The 19,088-nt window shown below is 38.0% G+C and overlaps 2 protein-coding genes across 2 annotated transcripts in view; one reads left to right on the top strand and one right to left on the bottom strand.

Annotated features, from left to right (window-relative positions):
- GTF2F2 (general transcription factor IIF subunit 2) overlaps positions 1-19,088 on the bottom strand; it is an 81,098-nt gene that overhangs the window by 40,139 nt on the left and 21,871 nt on the right. The window contains exon 6 of the mRNA XM_057374699.1: positions 2,875-2,956. Coding sequence (XP_057230682.1) covers positions 2,875-2,956 — 82 coding nt within the window. The remainder of the gene's footprint in view (positions 1-2,874; positions 2,957-19,088) is intronic.
- On the top strand, positions 12,635-13,495 carry KCTD4 (potassium channel tetramerization domain containing 4). Its single transcript, XM_057374697.1, has one exon. It carries the CDS (start codon positions 12,635-12,637, stop codon positions 13,406-13,408), a length of 774 nt encoding a protein of 257 aa, XP_057230680.1. The 3' UTR covers positions 13,409-13,495.

The raw sequence follows: 19,088 nt of genomic DNA, 5'->3' as shown, positions 1-19,088 counted from the left end.
GTCTGCACTTGGGAATGGTCTGACTACTTTTTTCCCCCCCACAGTCCAAATATTTTTAAATGGGATCATGAGATCCACTCCCACAAGACAGGAATCATGACAGGTGCTTGGAAACCACATATTATTTTTCAGCTAGCCTCAGTAACTGGAAATGTACAACCAATCATTAAGGTGCTACGAAAAAGAAACACACTGCTAATAAAAATTTTGTAGGAAATTCAATAGCACAAAGCTTTACTAGTACAGGATAGCAGGAGTTTCATGGTATTTGCTCCTCTTATAGAACATAAAGTTCAGAACATAAAATTGAAAAAAAATAAGTAAATCTGCCAACAACAAAACTTGCAAAACAGAAAATATCAAGTGAAGGTCATAAAACCTCTGTTTTACTTTTCTGACTAGTTACCCCTAGACACATATTTGTACCTTGTATTCAATATCTTGTGAACATCAGCCATCTCCACCCTTTCTGTAATCCAATCAAAAGCTGCTCCTTGGGGAAAAAAGCCTCCTGACTACTACATTTGTTAACACTTTCACTCACACAAGTCACCAATTTCTATATTTTCATCATCCACCTTTAAACCCACATGACACACTTAGCTCCCACTTAACTGCTGGCAATCACATCACAAGACAAATGCTTTGTCCTCACACTGAAACTCTACAGAGCAGCAGGGAAATCAATGCCACACCACACATCCATCAGCCGATCTCCTTGACCCAGATGCAGATGGCAAAATACACAGGATCCGTATCAGCATTTAATACCAGGAACTATATAATCCCTTTTGGTTACTGTCAGCTCTCAGAAAAAAAAGTGATTACAGCTGTTGAGAGTGCACAGCTTCATTTTCTAGATCTTAAATGTTTGAAGCAACTGCATTTATCTTTTAATTTTATTTCCTTCCCAACTCAACTTAGTATTATAGCRCTTAAAGCCTACACAATAGACTTGCTGTTTTATTGGTATTACATATTCCTCCTTTGAAGAGTGTTTCTCATATAAAGCACAACAGTAAATAGAAAAATTAACAAAATGGTTTAATATAAAACAGCTCTATAATGAATGTGTTTTATCTTTAACGCTGACACCTTTTTTTGTGCACAAATACAGACTGCAGCATGTTGAGGGTGGGAGAGTATAAAGGGAGTGAAAAGTTAGATCCTACCACTCAAATACCAGATACAGTATTTGGACATAAACCAATTTCTTCTAAGGCAGTGACTGTTAGATGTGCTAAATCTCATGCTGATTCCCAACAGATCAGACTATTTTTTAAACTTCTTGGTAGAAGGCAAAAAATCTTTAACAACATGTAAAGTTAGAAAGTAGGAATACACAGTCTGACAATTTTTCTACAGGAAGGAAAAAGCAAAGGTAACATTGTTTTCACTTGTCAGTGTTTTCAGAGATAAAATCTGCCTTTGTGTTAGTACTTCTGTTGCTCCTATAGGAGTAGAATATGACAAAATTGAAGACCAGGAGGGGCTGCATCCATGAATGTGTGACAGAAAGTAGAACACYGAAAAATTCAAAGTTTGGGTGGTACTTAATTAATGCTATCAATTCTGCTTCAGTCTCCTTCTATGGCCTTACCAGAAGCTTATCTGATCAACTATGTACAAAATGCAAAAAAGCACTTGGATCAGGAAACAATTATGAAGCAAATACATCTTACATTCTCGTTTCTTGAATATTTAAAATTGCCAGATTGAAATGAGTTTTTTTCCARTAACATTACATTTGCCTCATGCTCCATTTGCCACTGATGACAAAAACCATGATAGCAATTACAGAACTCCATCTGAAATGAAGTAGTTCACTGTACAGGAACAAACTTATGGTACTGATTTGCCAACAGCTAGAACATAATATATCAAAACTGAACGCAATAAGAAGTGGAACAATTTAGATGACAGAGGAAGTTAATAAAATATAAGATACTTAAAAAGTATATGATACATAGAAATCAGATCAGGCGCTGGAGAAAAACATCACTTTGCATTTTCTCTCTTTCTTTTGACAATTCTAAAACCAGACACAGATGATTCTCTTCCTGAAACTTCCTGCTTTGAATTTCTCTACAATAAACTCACAGTACAAAAGGGTGATTTAATGAAAACCCACATGCTTAAAATATATAAAGATKCATTTAATATAAGGCACAATTCAATCCCAAATCTGATTACTARAGAACATCATCAAGTTAATTACCCATAAGGTATATGAATCACATGGCAAATTCCAGACGTGTTTGCTTAAATKTTCAGAAGTCGCTAAATGATTCTGTCAAATGTGTGTGTTGTGGTTTCCATGCCATTCCTGGTATTTTCAGTCACTAACTTTTCTAACAAGCATGCAAGTTTAGATCCAGCACTTCCCCAGATATTSTTACCTATTTTGGACATTTTACATGTCTTTTCAGAGACCCTTTTTGCCTAGTACGGCACAGTGCTAAGTGGAATTAGACTTGGCAATCCACAGAAACMCATACTCAAGAAGTGAATCCTGAGGAGACCAATATAATACCTTAAGTACTCAGGAAATTCAGCTGCAATTACATATGAGTACAGTCATACAATCATATGTTCAGATATGAAARAGTATATTGTGCTCTAGTAAGAGCTTTGCATTTGATGGGATGCAGAAGTCTGCATCATTCCACCACACAAATCCAGAGARAGAAATAACTTCCAAAGCAGCCTCATTCCCTCCCTGCAGAAAATCCACCCCAAAAGCAAGATCAGTTCTGATTCTGTGTAAATCTGACATAAGACCATGATAATACTGAAATCATCCTTCCCTAGTAAGGCAATAATCAAAGCATCAAAGTCAGATATTACACATCATTTGCAAGGAAGCACTCCTACCTTTTGAGTTTCATATAATTTTCACTAGCTGCAGGTCTGCATTCAGCACGTTGCACCACTATTCCTTCCAAGGCAAGTTTATCTAGAATGAAAAGAAAATGAAGCAAAACTGGACATTAAAATAAGATCCACCAGCAAGGTCAACTCTTGAATTATTTTTCACTAATTAAGAATTTACTAAATATAACATAATTCTCAGTTCTCAAATAAAGTTCTAAAATCTCTGCTATTTAGACACCTAAGAAATAAGCAGGAAAAACATGTTTGCACAGCTGGTATACCCTAGATGTTTCACATATTAAGAATGAATCACAGAGATCAAATTCCAAATAAGAGATGGCAACTCCTTTCTCTAGATGTTAGACTTAGAATATTTAGGAAATGTTTTCTGTAAATGGGCAATTAATACAGTCAATGCTTACAAAAAAAGGGCTCTACAAAGTGATCCTGATAATCAAAGTACCCAAAATTAGTGGAAGACAAAACAAAAGCTAATTTTATTCTTCTTCTCAGGARAAGAGTAACACATTTTTCTGTTGTTACAATTTCTTTTACAAGTYCACTAAAGGAATAAAGTAATAATACAGCATACTGTAACACTCAAGGAAAAGAAGTAAAAGCTTTCAGTTAGTAATCTAGGACAGCACATACAAGTATTTAGGTAATATTAGACATGCACCTTTGTGACATAGTCACTTTGTTATCCTACGTGACCACCTTTTGCCTAAAGCAATGATGACTAACAGYGCAGTACCAGCCTACACCAAAAGGGTAGATAAACCCAAAAATTAAAAGCAACTTGATGCAGAAATGCAGACAGAAGTGATGGTGGGCAAACATCTGCATTTCTACTACAATGTGCTAGAGCATAATGTGTGGATGTTGGAGGAATGCATGTCAATTTTCCATCTCTTTTGGGCATAGCCAGTGCAATATTTGTTRGTCAAACACCTCTGGAACAGCCTTGCATTACAAGAAAGGATGGGTTTWAAAGGCTTGATTAGCTCTCACTATTAAAACCTTCTTCCAAGGGCACTAWACTTCTGCTGGCAATGTCACAGAAGATGACAGAAATGTCTAGAAATATTGATGCCCAAGTAACCCAAGGCACTCTGAGATACCTCTGTTTTTCCTATCACCTTATAGACTGAAATRTTACTACATCTGCACATTAATACTAAGTCTGCTCTCCATGAATAATGTCAGGAGCTATTACGTTGACATCATGTATTTTAAAATTATTTAATCTAAAATTTCTTGGTTTAATTTAAGCTAAATTAAAGGAGTAAGAATRCTGTATTTTTTCAGAGAGGTTTGAATGAAACAGAGAAGAATTGTATTAAAACACTTGCGATTTTGTTGATTCCTAGGTTAATGGTCAAAAGAGACAACTTGGCAAATTTGCCTAACTTTCTATGTATCACAGACAGAAAAATTGTACTGTCTTCTTTACAGAAGAAATTTATTTGTGGCTAAAATGGTACTAATACTGCCACTTAATTTCTAAAATGAATTTGGCTTCAGCTTCTAGCAGTTGGTTCTTCTTATGACTTKCTATACTATGTTAAAGAGCCTTTCAGTACCTGGTGTTTTCTACCTCTGAAAATATTTATACCTTGTAATCAAGGTGCCTGTCAATCATCTTTTCAATAAATGAACCAATTAAAGCTCATGCATTCTCATCACAAGACATTTATGCTGTACTTAAATCAGTTTGGGGTTTCTTACTTGCATCTTGTTCAATCTTGAAATCATGTTTTAAGAATACAGACACTAAGAACCCAAAATAATACTATTGTACTGATTTTAGGAAAACCATACATGGAGGTAAAGTAACCGATAAAAGAGCTGGAATTTCTCTCACCTCACTTAAGCCATTTCAAGGTTACTCAACAGAATCTCTCATTTCAGCCAAGAAAGGGAGGAATGGAYACTGTCAGAAAAAAAGTGGTCCCATCTCTTTTACAATTCAATGATTTTCTGCTGTTTTTTTGTTCTGGGCTTTGTTTTTTTTTNGGGGGGGGGGTGTGCAATGGTGTCTGTGTGTGCTTCATGTTCAGATGGCTAAAACTGGGTTAAGATCAATTTGTCTCTAAAAAACAAGTTCTGTGGCTTTATGGAGTTGACTTGCTATTATATTAATAACATAACTATTTTGAGTCTTTTCTAAGCCTCACATTTTATCTATGTGCTCTGTGTTGCCTGTTCCTAGGCGTGTAATTGCCTTTGGCTTGGTGAAAATGACTTGTCTTTAAAACATATTCTGTGAATTAAGCAGTCTCAGTCATATTGTGACAGTTCTGTCATAGTTACTCACTGTCTGACCAGCATTTGTGTCAATCACAACACATTTTATAAGCAGTGATTCTCACCCTGTCCTCGCTAATCCTGGAGGAAGCCCTTCAAACTATAACTCAAGTGGCTTCCGACTCATAATTCCKTTCTGATAACAGTCAGCTGGTTTTTAATCTTGTGTGCTTGCTTTTTATTTTTTAGACATAAATCAGAATGCCACAAATATCTAGACTATGTGCAATACAAAATGCTAAGTAGGCTGCAAACATGCTGTTACTTTGAACTCAAAATCTTCAAAATAAACAAAATTAGGTTTGTTTGAGCAGAAAACCTTTACATAAAGCCATGACATGYTTGCTAGCATTCATCACATTTCCAATCTTAGCTACCTCTTGAACTCCATAACAATTTTTCTGCTCGCTTCCACAGAACAGGTTTCCAGGCTAGCTAACCTACAGTCATCTGAGCCATCCAACTCAGCTGCCCGAACACAAACATGTCACTATCAATCTCCCTGTACCTTGCACAATTTTCAAATTATTTTTAAGGATCAGGATCAGTAAAGCAGACAGTTCCCACTCACCAACTACCTAGGAAATGAATATACCAGTTAAAAATGTTTATCCTTATTATTACCTAATTATTTGGGCCRGAGGGGACCTTAAAAATCACTCAGTTCCAATCCCTCTGTCATGGTCAAGGACACCTGCCACTAGACCAGGATGCTCAAAGCCCCATCCAACCTGGCCTTCAAAACTGTCAGGATTGGGRAATCCACAACTTCTCCRGCATCTCATCCTGGATGTCTTGGCTAATACCCTCTTTCAATTACCACTGATCCAGATTTGACTTCTGCAGTCAAGTCCGGACAAAATGTTCCAATTGCTTCACAGCACAAGGCTGTGCACAGCCTCCTGAACACTGCCTTGCAGCCAAGCCTGTCRGCAGTCTAAGAACATCCACTGTCCAAAAGCCAAGGTTTACATCCCACTTTCCCTGGATCCTCTTAGGGATTTTACCCCATCCTGAGTGTCTAGCAGAATACACAAAGATGGACGTAAACCTCTGAATGCAGGACTGTAGTGAGGGAACACCGTTTTTACTCCCTTTGCAACCTAATTAGACTTCATTCACCAGACTCAAATTCAGGGACTTCCATCTGTCTTCAATTGTTGCAGGACCAGAGATGCWATGAAAAGATAACCAAAATGCTCCACATCTGTCTTGATATTTCCAAAGTCACATCAGCCTGGCAAGTAATGAATGAATAAGGCACGAAAGTCGTAATTCCCTGTTAAAAACATCTACTCAAAGTAGACAGTACAAAATAAATAAATGAGTATAGAAGACTAGCTATGATCAGTGATGAGAAGGGAAAACAAGACATTTTCCCATGTGTCTTACAYTCTCAGTTGCCCAGCATGTGGTGACAGGTACAAAGTACCCTGTCAGTGAAACTCTAGGTACAGGCTCATTCMCATAATCCATAGTTTCACCATTAGCTGCCAAATGCATGCTTGTCTTGACCCCCCCTGCCTGAATGCCCTGGAGACAATTTATAAAGTAATTTCAATCGTTGTTTCAGTGAGATGATGTATGKGCTGGGGAGACACCAATTCCAGCTTCAAACCCTGCTGACAATCAGTAGCAATGAACAGAATATGGTAGAAACACTTTAGCCAATGTTAATAAAGAAGCAGGAGAGAAATCTACTGGAATTGTGCAGAAGGTGGTCTGGTAGGGGTTGAATTGTTGCAATTTTTGGAGAGAGATGGACTGGCTTGGAGACTTCAATGTATTAATCTTCTAGTCTGACTGCACTCAGCTCCAAATTCCAGTCACTGTCTTGTTGGACCATTTACCRCTAAACTGAAGAGCCTGCTGGGAAAGCATTTCTGCCCACCTAAGCACTTATGCAGTCTCCACCTTTATCAAGCCTAATAAAAATATATAATGTTTTCTCTACTCTTCCGCTATGCCAATTTTTCAGCTTTTTAATCATTCTTATTGGCCTGAGAAAGTCCAGTTCACGAATGTCTCTCACAGTCAGAACTGACAGCACACGGGACAGGTGCTGGTGCTTACCAACTCCTCCGCCTTGTGAGTGGAGATCAAGACCACACTCAGGACGCATGGTTTCCAAGCAGCGGGAAAAAGGAGATGAAAGTGCAGTAAGGATGGGCTGTGGGCACATGTGCCTCCAGCTCCTCGACTGTCAGAASACAGGCTGTTACTTCCCAGCTATCATGGTTTAACCCCATCCAGCAACCAAGCMCCACACAGCCACTCACTCATCTCCCAATAAGCCCCACCACCAGATCAGGGAGAGAATTGGAAAGGTAAAAGCTAGGAAACTCATGGGTTGGGACAAAGACAGGGCCCCATCATACATAACAGTAACTTSGGTAGACAAATGCCATCACTCCGAACATACCCCCTCTTCCTCCTTCTCTCCCCACTTAATATACTGAGCATGATGTCATATGTCTGGAATATTCCTTTGGTCAGTTTGGGTCACCTGACCAGGCTATGTCTCTTTCCAACCTCCCAAGCATCCTCAGCTCCTTCATCAGTGTGGCAGTACAAAAAGCAGAAAAAAGGCCTTGGTTCTGTGTAAGGCCTGCTGAGCAATAACAAAAACATCTCTGTATTATTAACCCTGTGTTCAGCATAAATGCAAAACACATCCCCATACCAGCCACTGTGAAGGAAGTTAACTCCACCCCAGCTGAAACCAGTACACTAGCATCTAAGTCAGAAGTCCTGGTAGCTCAAACCCTATGCAGCTTCCCAGGCTTTTGCATGTGTTGGCTGGACAAGGAACAGCCCCCTGCTTCACTAGATCTCAGCTCCGCTCTCACAAACCAAAGGCATTTTGTGGCACCTCTCTTGCCTCAAAGCTGGTGCCCTTCTCAGACCATCCCTCTCTGGTGGTTATGCACTAGGGAACACGATCACCAGCTCTTCACATTGGTATTCCTTTATTTAGGCATTCAGTGATACAWCCTACTCTTTTTTCACTGACCACTGCACAGAACAATGACCTCATGCTCAGCTGTCGATGACATATTATACATAGATCAGAGCCTCTAATGCAAGCCCTGTCTAYAGTGTATTCCTGGGTATGTAAACTTTGTATTTGGTTATAGTAAAAAAATCATCCTAACCAACCATCTAAATGGTTGTGCATCAGCAATGCATCGCCTTACTGACTGTACTTGCATCTGCATCATCTCCAAAACCATCAGCAACTACCTCCTTGATCACTCACTAGAAAAAAATAGGACCAAGAACCAAATCACAGCCACACCTCAGTGACAATTCTCTGCTTAACATTTGCCAGTTTGAAGCCTGCAGATATGTTCTGTACAGCTAAATGACAGGGAAATTACAGTATACAGTATATTCTACTACAAAATGACGAAACATACTGAAGGATTTAACAGAAAAAGCATCACCTGCTTTCCTGAACTAATTCTAATTAAAAAAAATAATTGATCAATCAATATCGATTGATTTCCAAGTCAAGTATTTGTTTTTCATACAGTACATTTTCATATTTAAATAYCTGGCTCATCCAATTCATCTTTCAAATATTGGCACAGCATTTGTTTTTTCAGTCTTGTAGAAYTGCAGTGCTCAGAGGTTATAAAAAACATCAACAGCAACTTCGATAGTTTCTTAGATAGCTCTTTGGAAACTCCTAAATGCAAATTGTTCAGACTCACTAATTTGAAAACCTTTAAYTTTAATTACTATGTAGAGTTTGTCTTCAATAGCTGTTAATCAACATCTGGAGATATTATCAAAATGAGAATTTCTACATTACCAACACTATGAGACAGGAGCTACTGAGTGGTCTAATCGTCCAACAACATGGCCAATTTTCTGTGTTATAACATTAAATGACTAGCAAGCTGTCTCGATAACCCTAACAGATTGCATTAGCATAGCTTCATAATACACTTCTAAATTTCTCTCCCTCTTAGAGCTGAGASTTCTCCTCACATTCTTTTGTACTCTAATAAAAAATGTAGCTGGTTTCTGTAACCCAGGTTATYTTCACTGACAGCAGACTGTCAATGAAGCTGATGTTCTTTGGATAGGCAAGCCGAATCACTGGTAAATCACCAACCTTTCCATGGTTGTTSTGGTCCTGACTCCTCAGTTCCATGGCATGCTCAAGCTTCCAGACCAGGAGGTTCAAGAAGAGGGTAAAAGCTGAGTGGGAGTCAGGTTATTTTCCAAAAGGAAACATGTCAGGCAAAATGAGGGGCAGATGCCTGGTCCCCTCGTCCTTGGTTTTGTTTTTCTATGCGGCTGATAGACACCAGCACTGAATTTTCACGGTCTTCAGGACAGCTCATCTGAGCAAGAAGAACTGGAAATCTCTTTCTATTGCCCTTYTGGTACAACACAAAGGGTGAGTAACTTGGAAATGGAGTATTACTACTACAGCCACTCTCCTAAATGTGCGTATTTTCTGACTTAAACTGAAATCAAAACAATATCCTTTCAACTGATGGATTCCAACACTATTCCTTACTTCAATGGCAATCCCAGCATACATGACATTAATAATTWGTGAAGCAGCAGTAACTTTGGGATTGCTATCTACCCATATCAGCAAGCAGGACATTTCATCCGGACAGGGGAGAAACTCACTCCTAAGGGAGTTCACTCACAACACAGGAAATCACCAAGCAGCAAGTTACTCTGTCTCAGTCCAAGAGGGAAGCAAAAAGATCTGGGATGCACGTGGAACATCTCTGCTTTCACACACTGGTACACTACACAAGAGACTCTCAGAGCACAAAAATGGTCAAAGTCTCTAACCTGATTGCAAGAAATACTTCCATATCTTTGCCAAAATGAGCTTTTGAATGATCTTTCAGTGCATTGACAAAAGGACAGAAAAAAAGGAAATCCAGCTTCAAAAATAGTGGGTTATATGAAATCACCCCACTAAAATTATACGCACTAAATACCATATTTATCACCAAGTGCACAGGAAGAATAAGAGCTTTTTGGGAAAGACTTGCAGTATGGCACAGAAAGTGGAAAACTTCACCAAGGAATTATAGGCTTTAATTTAGTGTTGCAGATGATTGTCAGCTRCAGTGAAATAAAGCTACATGGGTTTGTAGTGATGAAAATTTTACAGCAGCTCTACATTTCTCAAGTCTCAAAGGTTTAAGTTTTRATATTCATGAACTCCACAGAGTGTACTTTCCACACCAAATCCATTTTGAATATTTTATCATACAAACCACTAAAATGATTTTGCATGATCTTTCAAAGAATACTTGCTCACAAAAGTGGAAAAAATCAACTGCAAATGTTGGAACATTGAGAAGATGATGAAAACTTAAGTGAACACATGTAAATTCTGTCTGTTAAAATGCAGACAGCTTAACTGGATATGGGAAATTTCTTATCTTTTACAAATCCCCTCTCTCCTTGGAAACCCCTACTCACTTGTACCAGGATACTCCTAGTTCAGCTTCAAAGTATTTCAAGTTCTCTGTGTGAGATGAAAGCAACACCAACCATTCTCTTAGGTTTAACAGACAATAAGATCATTCAATATTTTAGCTATGCATGATCTAAGCACATTATGAGAATTCCATCACTTGACAATAAACTAAATTTGAATGGATGTCTCCTGTAATGGAAAAAAAAATACTTGAAACTAATTAGCTTTTTCACTTCCTCAATTACTAATTCAATAACTTGAACTTGAATAACTTAATAATTAGTGAAAGGAGTTAATCTTGGAAAAGAAGTCTAAATGTTGAAAAATGAGAWACTGATTGAAATGTCTTTGATTCAAGTTATGTTAAAGATATCCATGACATCAAAGAGTTAAAAATAAATCCATTACTAATTCCTGGTAATCAAATGTAATTAATAATACCTGCTTAATAAACACATRCAGCAGCAGAAAAATTCAGCATATCAGTGCTAGGGACAGGATACCCTGGCAAGGAAAAGAGTAAGAGAAAAATATTTATTTCCACTAGAGACAGTTATCAAATAATAAAATATTACAGTGAGTACTCCATGGTATCAATAAACAACCTTAGAGACAGTGGGAGCAGTAAGAATAAGATACTTAGAAACAGAGCAGAAGAAATTAGAGAAAAAATACTGCCTTTCCACTGCTAGCCAGGCAAAGCAGGACATATTTACCTACCATATCTAAAGTGAAAAAAATATATCTTGAAAAAGGATATGGAACTTCCTCCTCTCCAGGTCTAACCCAAGGAAAGCCTTTGCTCCCATCCATGCTGGGGAATGCATGCAGAGGCTCCCATCTGTCCACTCCCCAAGGAAACGCCCACAGAGATGTGTGGAGAGCTTTTTCTTTCCTGCTCCAAACTCAAATATTTAAAGGGGAGATCTTTTTCTAAGAGGCAACTGGGAGGCTCAATACACAGGAGAGAAGACAGCCGTTTGATTACAGTGTGCTGTGCCGATGTTTCTGCCTCCCCATACCCTAGTGTTGCTAAGCTATGGTGTTATGTGATGTTCAAAGCTATCTGCAGACACACAAGCCCTTTGTTCCACAGGGCAGCTGAGTTTTTCTATCAAGAAAGAACAAACTGATGCKAGACAGTCTTGGTGACTTAAAAACCATCACCAATATAAATGGTAAATCCTCCCCAWAAAACCATTTTTTGTCTATGGCACAGAGAAAGGCAAAAAGCAAAACCAAATCAGGCTGCTGCTCTTGCATTGGGGAGGATATTCCCTTTGACTACAAATGAAAGCTTTTGCCACAAACTTAAAACAGACAGACCACCAWGTCCTCAGCACCACTTCCAGGGTATCTTCTGTGGAAACATCTTACTGCACACATGCCTGATAAATGAGTGACATGCATGTGCACACACTCCCCAGATGACACCCTCCTTGTACAGACAGGGACACCTTTCCTTTCTGTGTTGTCCTGCTGTATGCATTAGGTACTGTGATCAGTACTAAAAAACAATGCAAAAAAAGAGGCTTTGTGAAAATAAAAATCCTTGAAAACAAATGAAGCTTTTTAACACCATAAGCACTAAATATGATTTGGCCAGCTGATACTAAAAATACAGGATTAAAAATAAGTATTACAGATAAATTGCCATTTAGTACAGCAGTATGCATTTCTGTGCAGAACTCCTAAGCTATGTAAACTACTTAGACTGAAAGAAACAAAACAAACAGTTGTTACTCGTTTCTTCCCTTACACAGTTAAATGCAAATTCTCCCTTACAGTCATATTCCTGCTCTCTCCCTGCACACACAGCTGAGACGCCACCTACTGCAAACCCAAGCTGACAGTCGGAGCAATGCAAGCAGCATTTCTATTCCAACATCGAGCTGGAGCTGAATAAAGGTGCCTTTTAATAAGAAACATCCTCTCTGCAAGCTGACAAGAGCAAAGCAGAATAGCTGGCTTTTTGTCCTAGCTTCAATAATGGAGAGAAAAACAAGCAGGAGAGAAAATGAATGCGAAGAAAAAAACAGCAACTCTGAGAGCTCCGAGCTAGACAAGGACTATMAAACGACTCTGATTACTCTCAATGTCGGTGGTTATCTGTATATCACACAAAAACAGACACTAACCAAGTATCCAGATTCTTTTCTCGAGGGGATCATAAATGGAAGAATAATGTGCCCATTTGATGCAGACGGTCATTACTTCATAGACAGAGATGGACTCCTTTTCAGACACATCCTCAACTTCCTACGGAATGGAGAACTTCTTCTACCAGAGGGGTTTCGAGAAAATCAACTTTTGGCACAAGAAGCCGAATTTTTTCAGCTTAAGGTACTCTCAGAGGCAGTGAAATCAAGGTGGGAGAAAGAACAGCTAGCATCTCGAGAGACTACTTTCCTGGAAATAACTGACAGCCACGACCGTTCACAAGGACTCAGAATCTTTTGTAATGCTCCTGAATTCATAGCAAAAATAAAATCCAGAATTGTACTGGTGTCCAAAAGCAGGCTGGATGGATTTCCAGAGGAGTTTTCAGTATCTTCAAATATCATTCAATTCAAGTACTTCATAAAGTCTGAAAACGGTACACGATTAGTACTGAAGGAGGACAACACGTTTGTCTGCACCCTGGAAACTCTCAAATTTGAGGCTATAATGATGGCTTTAAAATGTGGATTTAGGCTGCTGACCAGTCTGGATTGTTCAAGAGGGTCAATTGTTCACAGTGATGCACTGCATTTTATCAAGTAATCACAAAGGCATGGGAAACGAGTATGCAGCCAGTAAACCTCCTTGAGCTGCAGCCTCCCGGCATCACAAATAATGCATCTAACTAGCCCTGTAYCACAGAGCTCAGCTGCTAATCAACTGATGTGAGCTAATGGTATGTAAATCTCATAAATGACATCTATCTCTGGCTTACTTAAACTGAATGAAAATTTTATGCCTGAATTTAAAAAAAATTATCTGCTAACGTTGTAAACACAGATGGAATGCTTTATGCTCTTTGTAATGTTTTCTCAATGCTGTATTTCAACCAGAGAGTCTAGCTGAATTTTTGTGTACCTGTGTGATGAATGTGCATATACCTAACTGCTCTGCTGAACAGCAGTGAAAGTATTTTCATATAATAAGCAGGCTTGAAATATGTTTTGCTTATAAGAATTTCAGAATGGATTTTCACTGGAATAAATGCTTTTGACTGTTCACTAGTGTTTATGGTAATCCATTGTACTGAATTTGCAAAAAACAAGATTGCAAGAGAGTTTAAAATCAACCAACTTGATTTTTAAGTTAAATGATTTCTCAACTCACTAACTCCCAAATTTATGTCATGCTGCTACACTAACAGCAATTGCCAGAAACATGTAAACCAATGAAATAATGCTGGGGGAGATTTGTTTTATYACAGAAAATTAGTTCAATTTGCACAGAATGTTAAATTTACTAATAATATGTACATATCAACTAGCTAATAAAACTATTTGACATAAAGTTCAGTGTAACAGGTTTCCAGTAGTGTCATCCTACAATGCTACAGTCAGTATTTCCTAGCAATTATCTGTGCTCAAAAGGACAGGCAATGAACAGAGCCCTTGCTTTGCACAGTGGCTTACTAAATGCAATGGGTACTAACAGTTCTGAATAGACCACCTGCTGGCATTAAAGACAATTCACTTTAAGTAATTAAATAAATACCTTCATTCTCYTCATCTCCACTATTTATCAAATCTTTTAATTTATATTTTAAACAAAGTTTTAATACTTTCTATAGAACAACAGTAACTAATTTAACAAGCATTAAAAACCAGCCACTTCACAAAAGCGAACTGAAAAATCATCACAAAAAGCAAAAAGAAGCTGCACTAACTCTAAGCTTTGTTTGTCATTGGAACCAATCATCATTCACAGCTCATATGAACCCAAAATTCAAGTAAAATGCTTATAAAGAAAGAAAAATCAACTAAGTAGTTCTCCCAAAACATTGATTTTGGACAGGAAAAAAATACTATGAATGTCAACAAAATGCAGTACAATYCATACTAGCAGTGACAACCAAGGAAAACAGCTAACACAAGACAAGTTGAGAATAGTTGTGGTTTGGATTTTACAGGGAAAAAATCAATCCTTAGTAGCAAGGACTGGGCATACAAATGCAAGGTCCACTTATCCTTCAACATGARGATCTCTTTCACTTTTAACATACAACAGGTGTTGTTAACTACCTCCCTTGCTCAAGATGTATACAGGGATGCTACATCTCCAGACCAGGCAGCAGTGACTGAAACATTTTCCAGTATGGTTTTATCAAATCTGGAAATTCAACCTCTCCAGAATACTCCATCAGAATGAATCCAGTGTCTAGAAATGATGCAGTTTTCTATCTAGTCCTCATGTTACAGTTCATAAAAGATGTGGTTCTAAGTGGAACTTTTCCAGACTGTGATGTTTAAAAATTGGACCACTTTACATTTCAGGCATACAAGCTGAAGAACTGTCCATGTATCGGAAAAGTCTGAATTTGTCCAAATGCCTTAACAGCTACACATAAAAGATACATAGCAAAATACTATTATTTACATATGCCATCAGCATGTGTCATATTCTTTCCCTCAAGCTATTTTCAAATTGATCTGTTAAAAAAAAGCCTCATTAACCACTAATCTTGTGCTAATAAGAATCAGTAGAACTTAGGTGAAAAGCAAATGTGAAAGTGTCCCTAAAAGAAATACAAAACCCTGCTGATCTTCTAGGACAAGAACTATAAACACAATCACACAGAATAATTATCCAGAATAATTAAAGAATGAAAAGCCCTCTGTAGACACAATTCTTTACATAAGTAGCAAAAAGTGACAAGAAAGCTCCATAATGAATCCACCAGTTTCAAAGCAGCATGCTTGCAGTGTCGTCAAATACAGAGCCTGCATCAGCACAAAGTCTGGAGGAGGTTGCTGCTCCTAGGATGTCAAATCATCTATTTGCATTTAAATGCTTTTGGTTAYAGTCTTCATTTGTACTGGATCTTTGACTGAGATTTAAAATGTCATTGCAGATCGAAAGAAGAAAAGCAAAAATCAATTTTTATTTAAAACAATTAATATATGTTAATTAAAATATATTGTAGTTGCTTGCCTTTCAGTTGGGTTGTTAGGACACCAAACACCAAGGAATCAATTGTTAGTGCTTCACTATCATAAAGCAGCACCAGTTTTTTATCGGAGTATCAGTAGAGAATTCAATGAGTCTGCATTTATTGTAGAAAGTAACTCATAATCTGATACTCACAGGCAAAATGATAACCATCTGAAGCATCTTCTAAGAATATTCTACAGCTATTCAGAAAATATTTATTTACCAGGCTTTTGGTTCAGAGTATCTACTGCCCTCTCAACCTATGAAAGAGAACTTGAAATCTTTTTTTTTTTAAGTGAAAAATGTACCTCTTTAATCATTATTAAAATAAAGACGTGTGTTGTTTGGTTGGTTTACTGCAGGTTGGTTTGTTGGTTTAAAATTCAATGGTTCATTACTTCACACAATTTTAACTGGTTTTTTTAATGTTTCTATGTAAGTTACACTGACATCTATAGCACACAGGTAAAGTAATCTGTTRCAACACTAACTTCAATCTTGTTTCTTTTCCCTTTTTCATGAGCAGTGATGCATTTCTGCAAGTGTCAGGGTTTGGTAGCATTTTTACATGCTACCTCCGATGGAAGGCACCTCACTCAGTTCTTTAAATTACACAGCAAAAAGGGACATGGAGGTTAAAAATTTAATTCTCTTTCCTGTTCACACTAAACAAATCCATTACTGCCTTGAATCATGTCCTATCAGCTACAATTAGACACTGCAAACTTGAGTAATGTTTCAGGGCAAGGGGTGTCTTGCTTTGGTATATGAATAAAAAGACCACAAAAAACCACAAAACCTCAATACTGTGAGGAGTATTTCCTTTGTACTCCATACACATGCTAATATGTTCAGTTAGGTGGATACTTGTGTTCCACYACAGTAGGATGTAGCAGAAAAGTTATACATCAGCTACCTTTTCTGTCTTTTCTTTAAGGCTGGAAATGTCACATTCAATAGGTACCATGACAATATGAAAGCTGCAAAATCAAGTGCTTAAGTCAGAAATACTCACAATGGTTCTAGCAATATTACTCAGTATACCATGTGTGTGCAAAGTATTTCTATTCCTCTTTCTCTCATCAAGATGTGGATCACAACCAACTTATCAGAAGTGTCCTACAAGTATCAGGAAGGAATGACAWTTACCATAATCTGTCTGATGATCTTCCACTGCTCACTAAACTGTACAACTAAAAAGGAACTTCCTCCCCATTCCCCAAGGAGACACTTAACCTGCTCCCAGGCTTGGCCAGCTCCTCTTGCCTCCCTGCCAGTTTTCTTAGGTGAGAAAAGGGTTACCAAGCAGAAAGSACAGAGGAAGACAACTGAAGGCAGGACTGACTTCCATAGACTACAAAAAATACCCTTGCCCCTATGAATTTATTGAATGACTGCTCATGGAAGAACATAAATAGCTGCCAAATTGACCAAAATACTGACACATAGATGCCCATCTTTACCCACTAGTGGAGGAGAAGCCAAGGACTCTTTATCACACTTGGCAGTACACTGGCATAAGTACCAACTATATGGATTTCTATACAAGGACAAAACCTACAAGTGGCTGCACAATGTCAGACTGAGGTCTGTTTTCACATAAGTGTTCCCTGCTGACTGTGAATTGTTTCTAATCCCAGAGATTACCCATGTCTGGGAGAATCCCCATTTTTGATCCTTTGTCCTGAACATCCTTTTCCTTATCTTGTTCTTCCCTCCTTCATTTTATTTCACCATATCACTTYCTTCCACCAGGCCTGTTGTAGGGTTTGGTCAGGGACGCCTAGAAAAGAATATATAACGAGGAAAAACATATATAGTGGCCCCTCCAAGTATTTCTTCAATCTCTAACCACTTACTGCCCAATGACTTCTAAAGCCAGATGTGGTTTCTGGAGGTCGTCTTGAAGGCTGCACAAGAAGGTTAAATTGCAGCTCCAGCTCTGTACCTTCAGTATTGACTCATGCASTGACCAGAGTTTCACAGCATCATAACTGCACTATTGGTATTTTCAAATGCTCATGTCTTATTTTCTATCTTTTGCATTTGTAGCTATTACAACTACAAGTTTAAGTGACAACAGGTCACTTCTTTTCTACAGCAGGTAAAATTTGCATCACCATTTGCAGAAAATCAGTGGCATGGTTATTTTCCTCTTAACAGCATTAGAAGATTCCCACTCAGTAAGATGAGAACAGGTTAAGAAAATTGTCTTCTTCCTCCACTCCCCATTAGTATAGAAGGGCAGGCAACAAATAATACAATTTGCTAAGAACAGTGTCTAATCCATTCATTTATTTGTGCAGAAGGGTCATGTTGCCCTAATGCTGCTGACTGATGAATCAGGAGTGGGGATGAAGAGGACAAGTTAACTTGGGTCTATGACGAATAAATATTATTTTCCTAGGCTAGATCATCTTTGCTAAAACTATTACATAAACCTAACTTTGTCTGCTGACCTGCAACACAGTGTAGATTGAGAGCAAAGTGACTACTAGTTAAAAAAAAATGAAGGAATCTTTATATGAAGAGAGAGGCTTGCATAATTACTGGGTTGAAACAAAATCACTAAGTAAGGCATAAGAAATCTAGGATCAGAAAAAATAACATTATGGGTTTTATTAACTTTTGAAGATGTTATTCTGGAACTCCTATGTACAGGTATATGACAGAGAACATTGTCGCAAAACACTCTCTGTAAATCATCATTATTCCCAATAAAATGCCAGAAAACAAGCAGCATGGCAAGGACTGGGGAAGGTAGGAGGAAGATGTATGATGACACCTGAGGAACGCGGATGAGCAAGCTCTCAGAAAAAGAAACTGCAGTTGCCTTTCTTTCCAAAATTGTGTAATATTCTGTGGAACTAGACAGTTAATTTCTTTTCCCAAAAATGTGYGTAGTAGGAGTACCACACACAGCTAATGCACAGTCTCCCAAGAAGCTGTTTATATCTGTGCTGTTCAAAAGCTGGTACAGTAATTATAGCTGTAAACAGCAGCTACTCRTTTAAAACACTATTACGACACAATGATATGCAAGCTCAACATAATCAAGTCGTTACAAGATGACTCCTATAAATTGAGTCATTCTGAATGTCTGAYAATGGTAAAAGTTACCACAACATTGCCTTGTTCACTGGTGGCATGACTTCAGGGGACACAACCTTGGTTAACAGAGAGTTCATGAAAGCCATCACTTTTCTGGGCATTAAAGGGGAATTACACTAGTTCCTTCCCATGCATTATCAGAGTTTTGTGAAAAGCTAGATTTCTATGCTTTTCCAGGACACAC

This window comes from Malurus melanocephalus, unplaced genomic scaffold, assembly GCF_030028575.1.
Source record: "Malurus melanocephalus ecotype Western Australia unplaced genomic scaffold, MMel_1.1 scaffold_231, whole genome shotgun sequence".
Classification (NCBI taxonomy): Eukaryota; Metazoa; Chordata; class Aves; order Passeriformes; family Maluridae; genus Malurus; species Malurus melanocephalus.
Note: the sequence above shows the minus strand (reverse complement) of the source record. Positions and strands in the feature narration are given on the sequence as shown.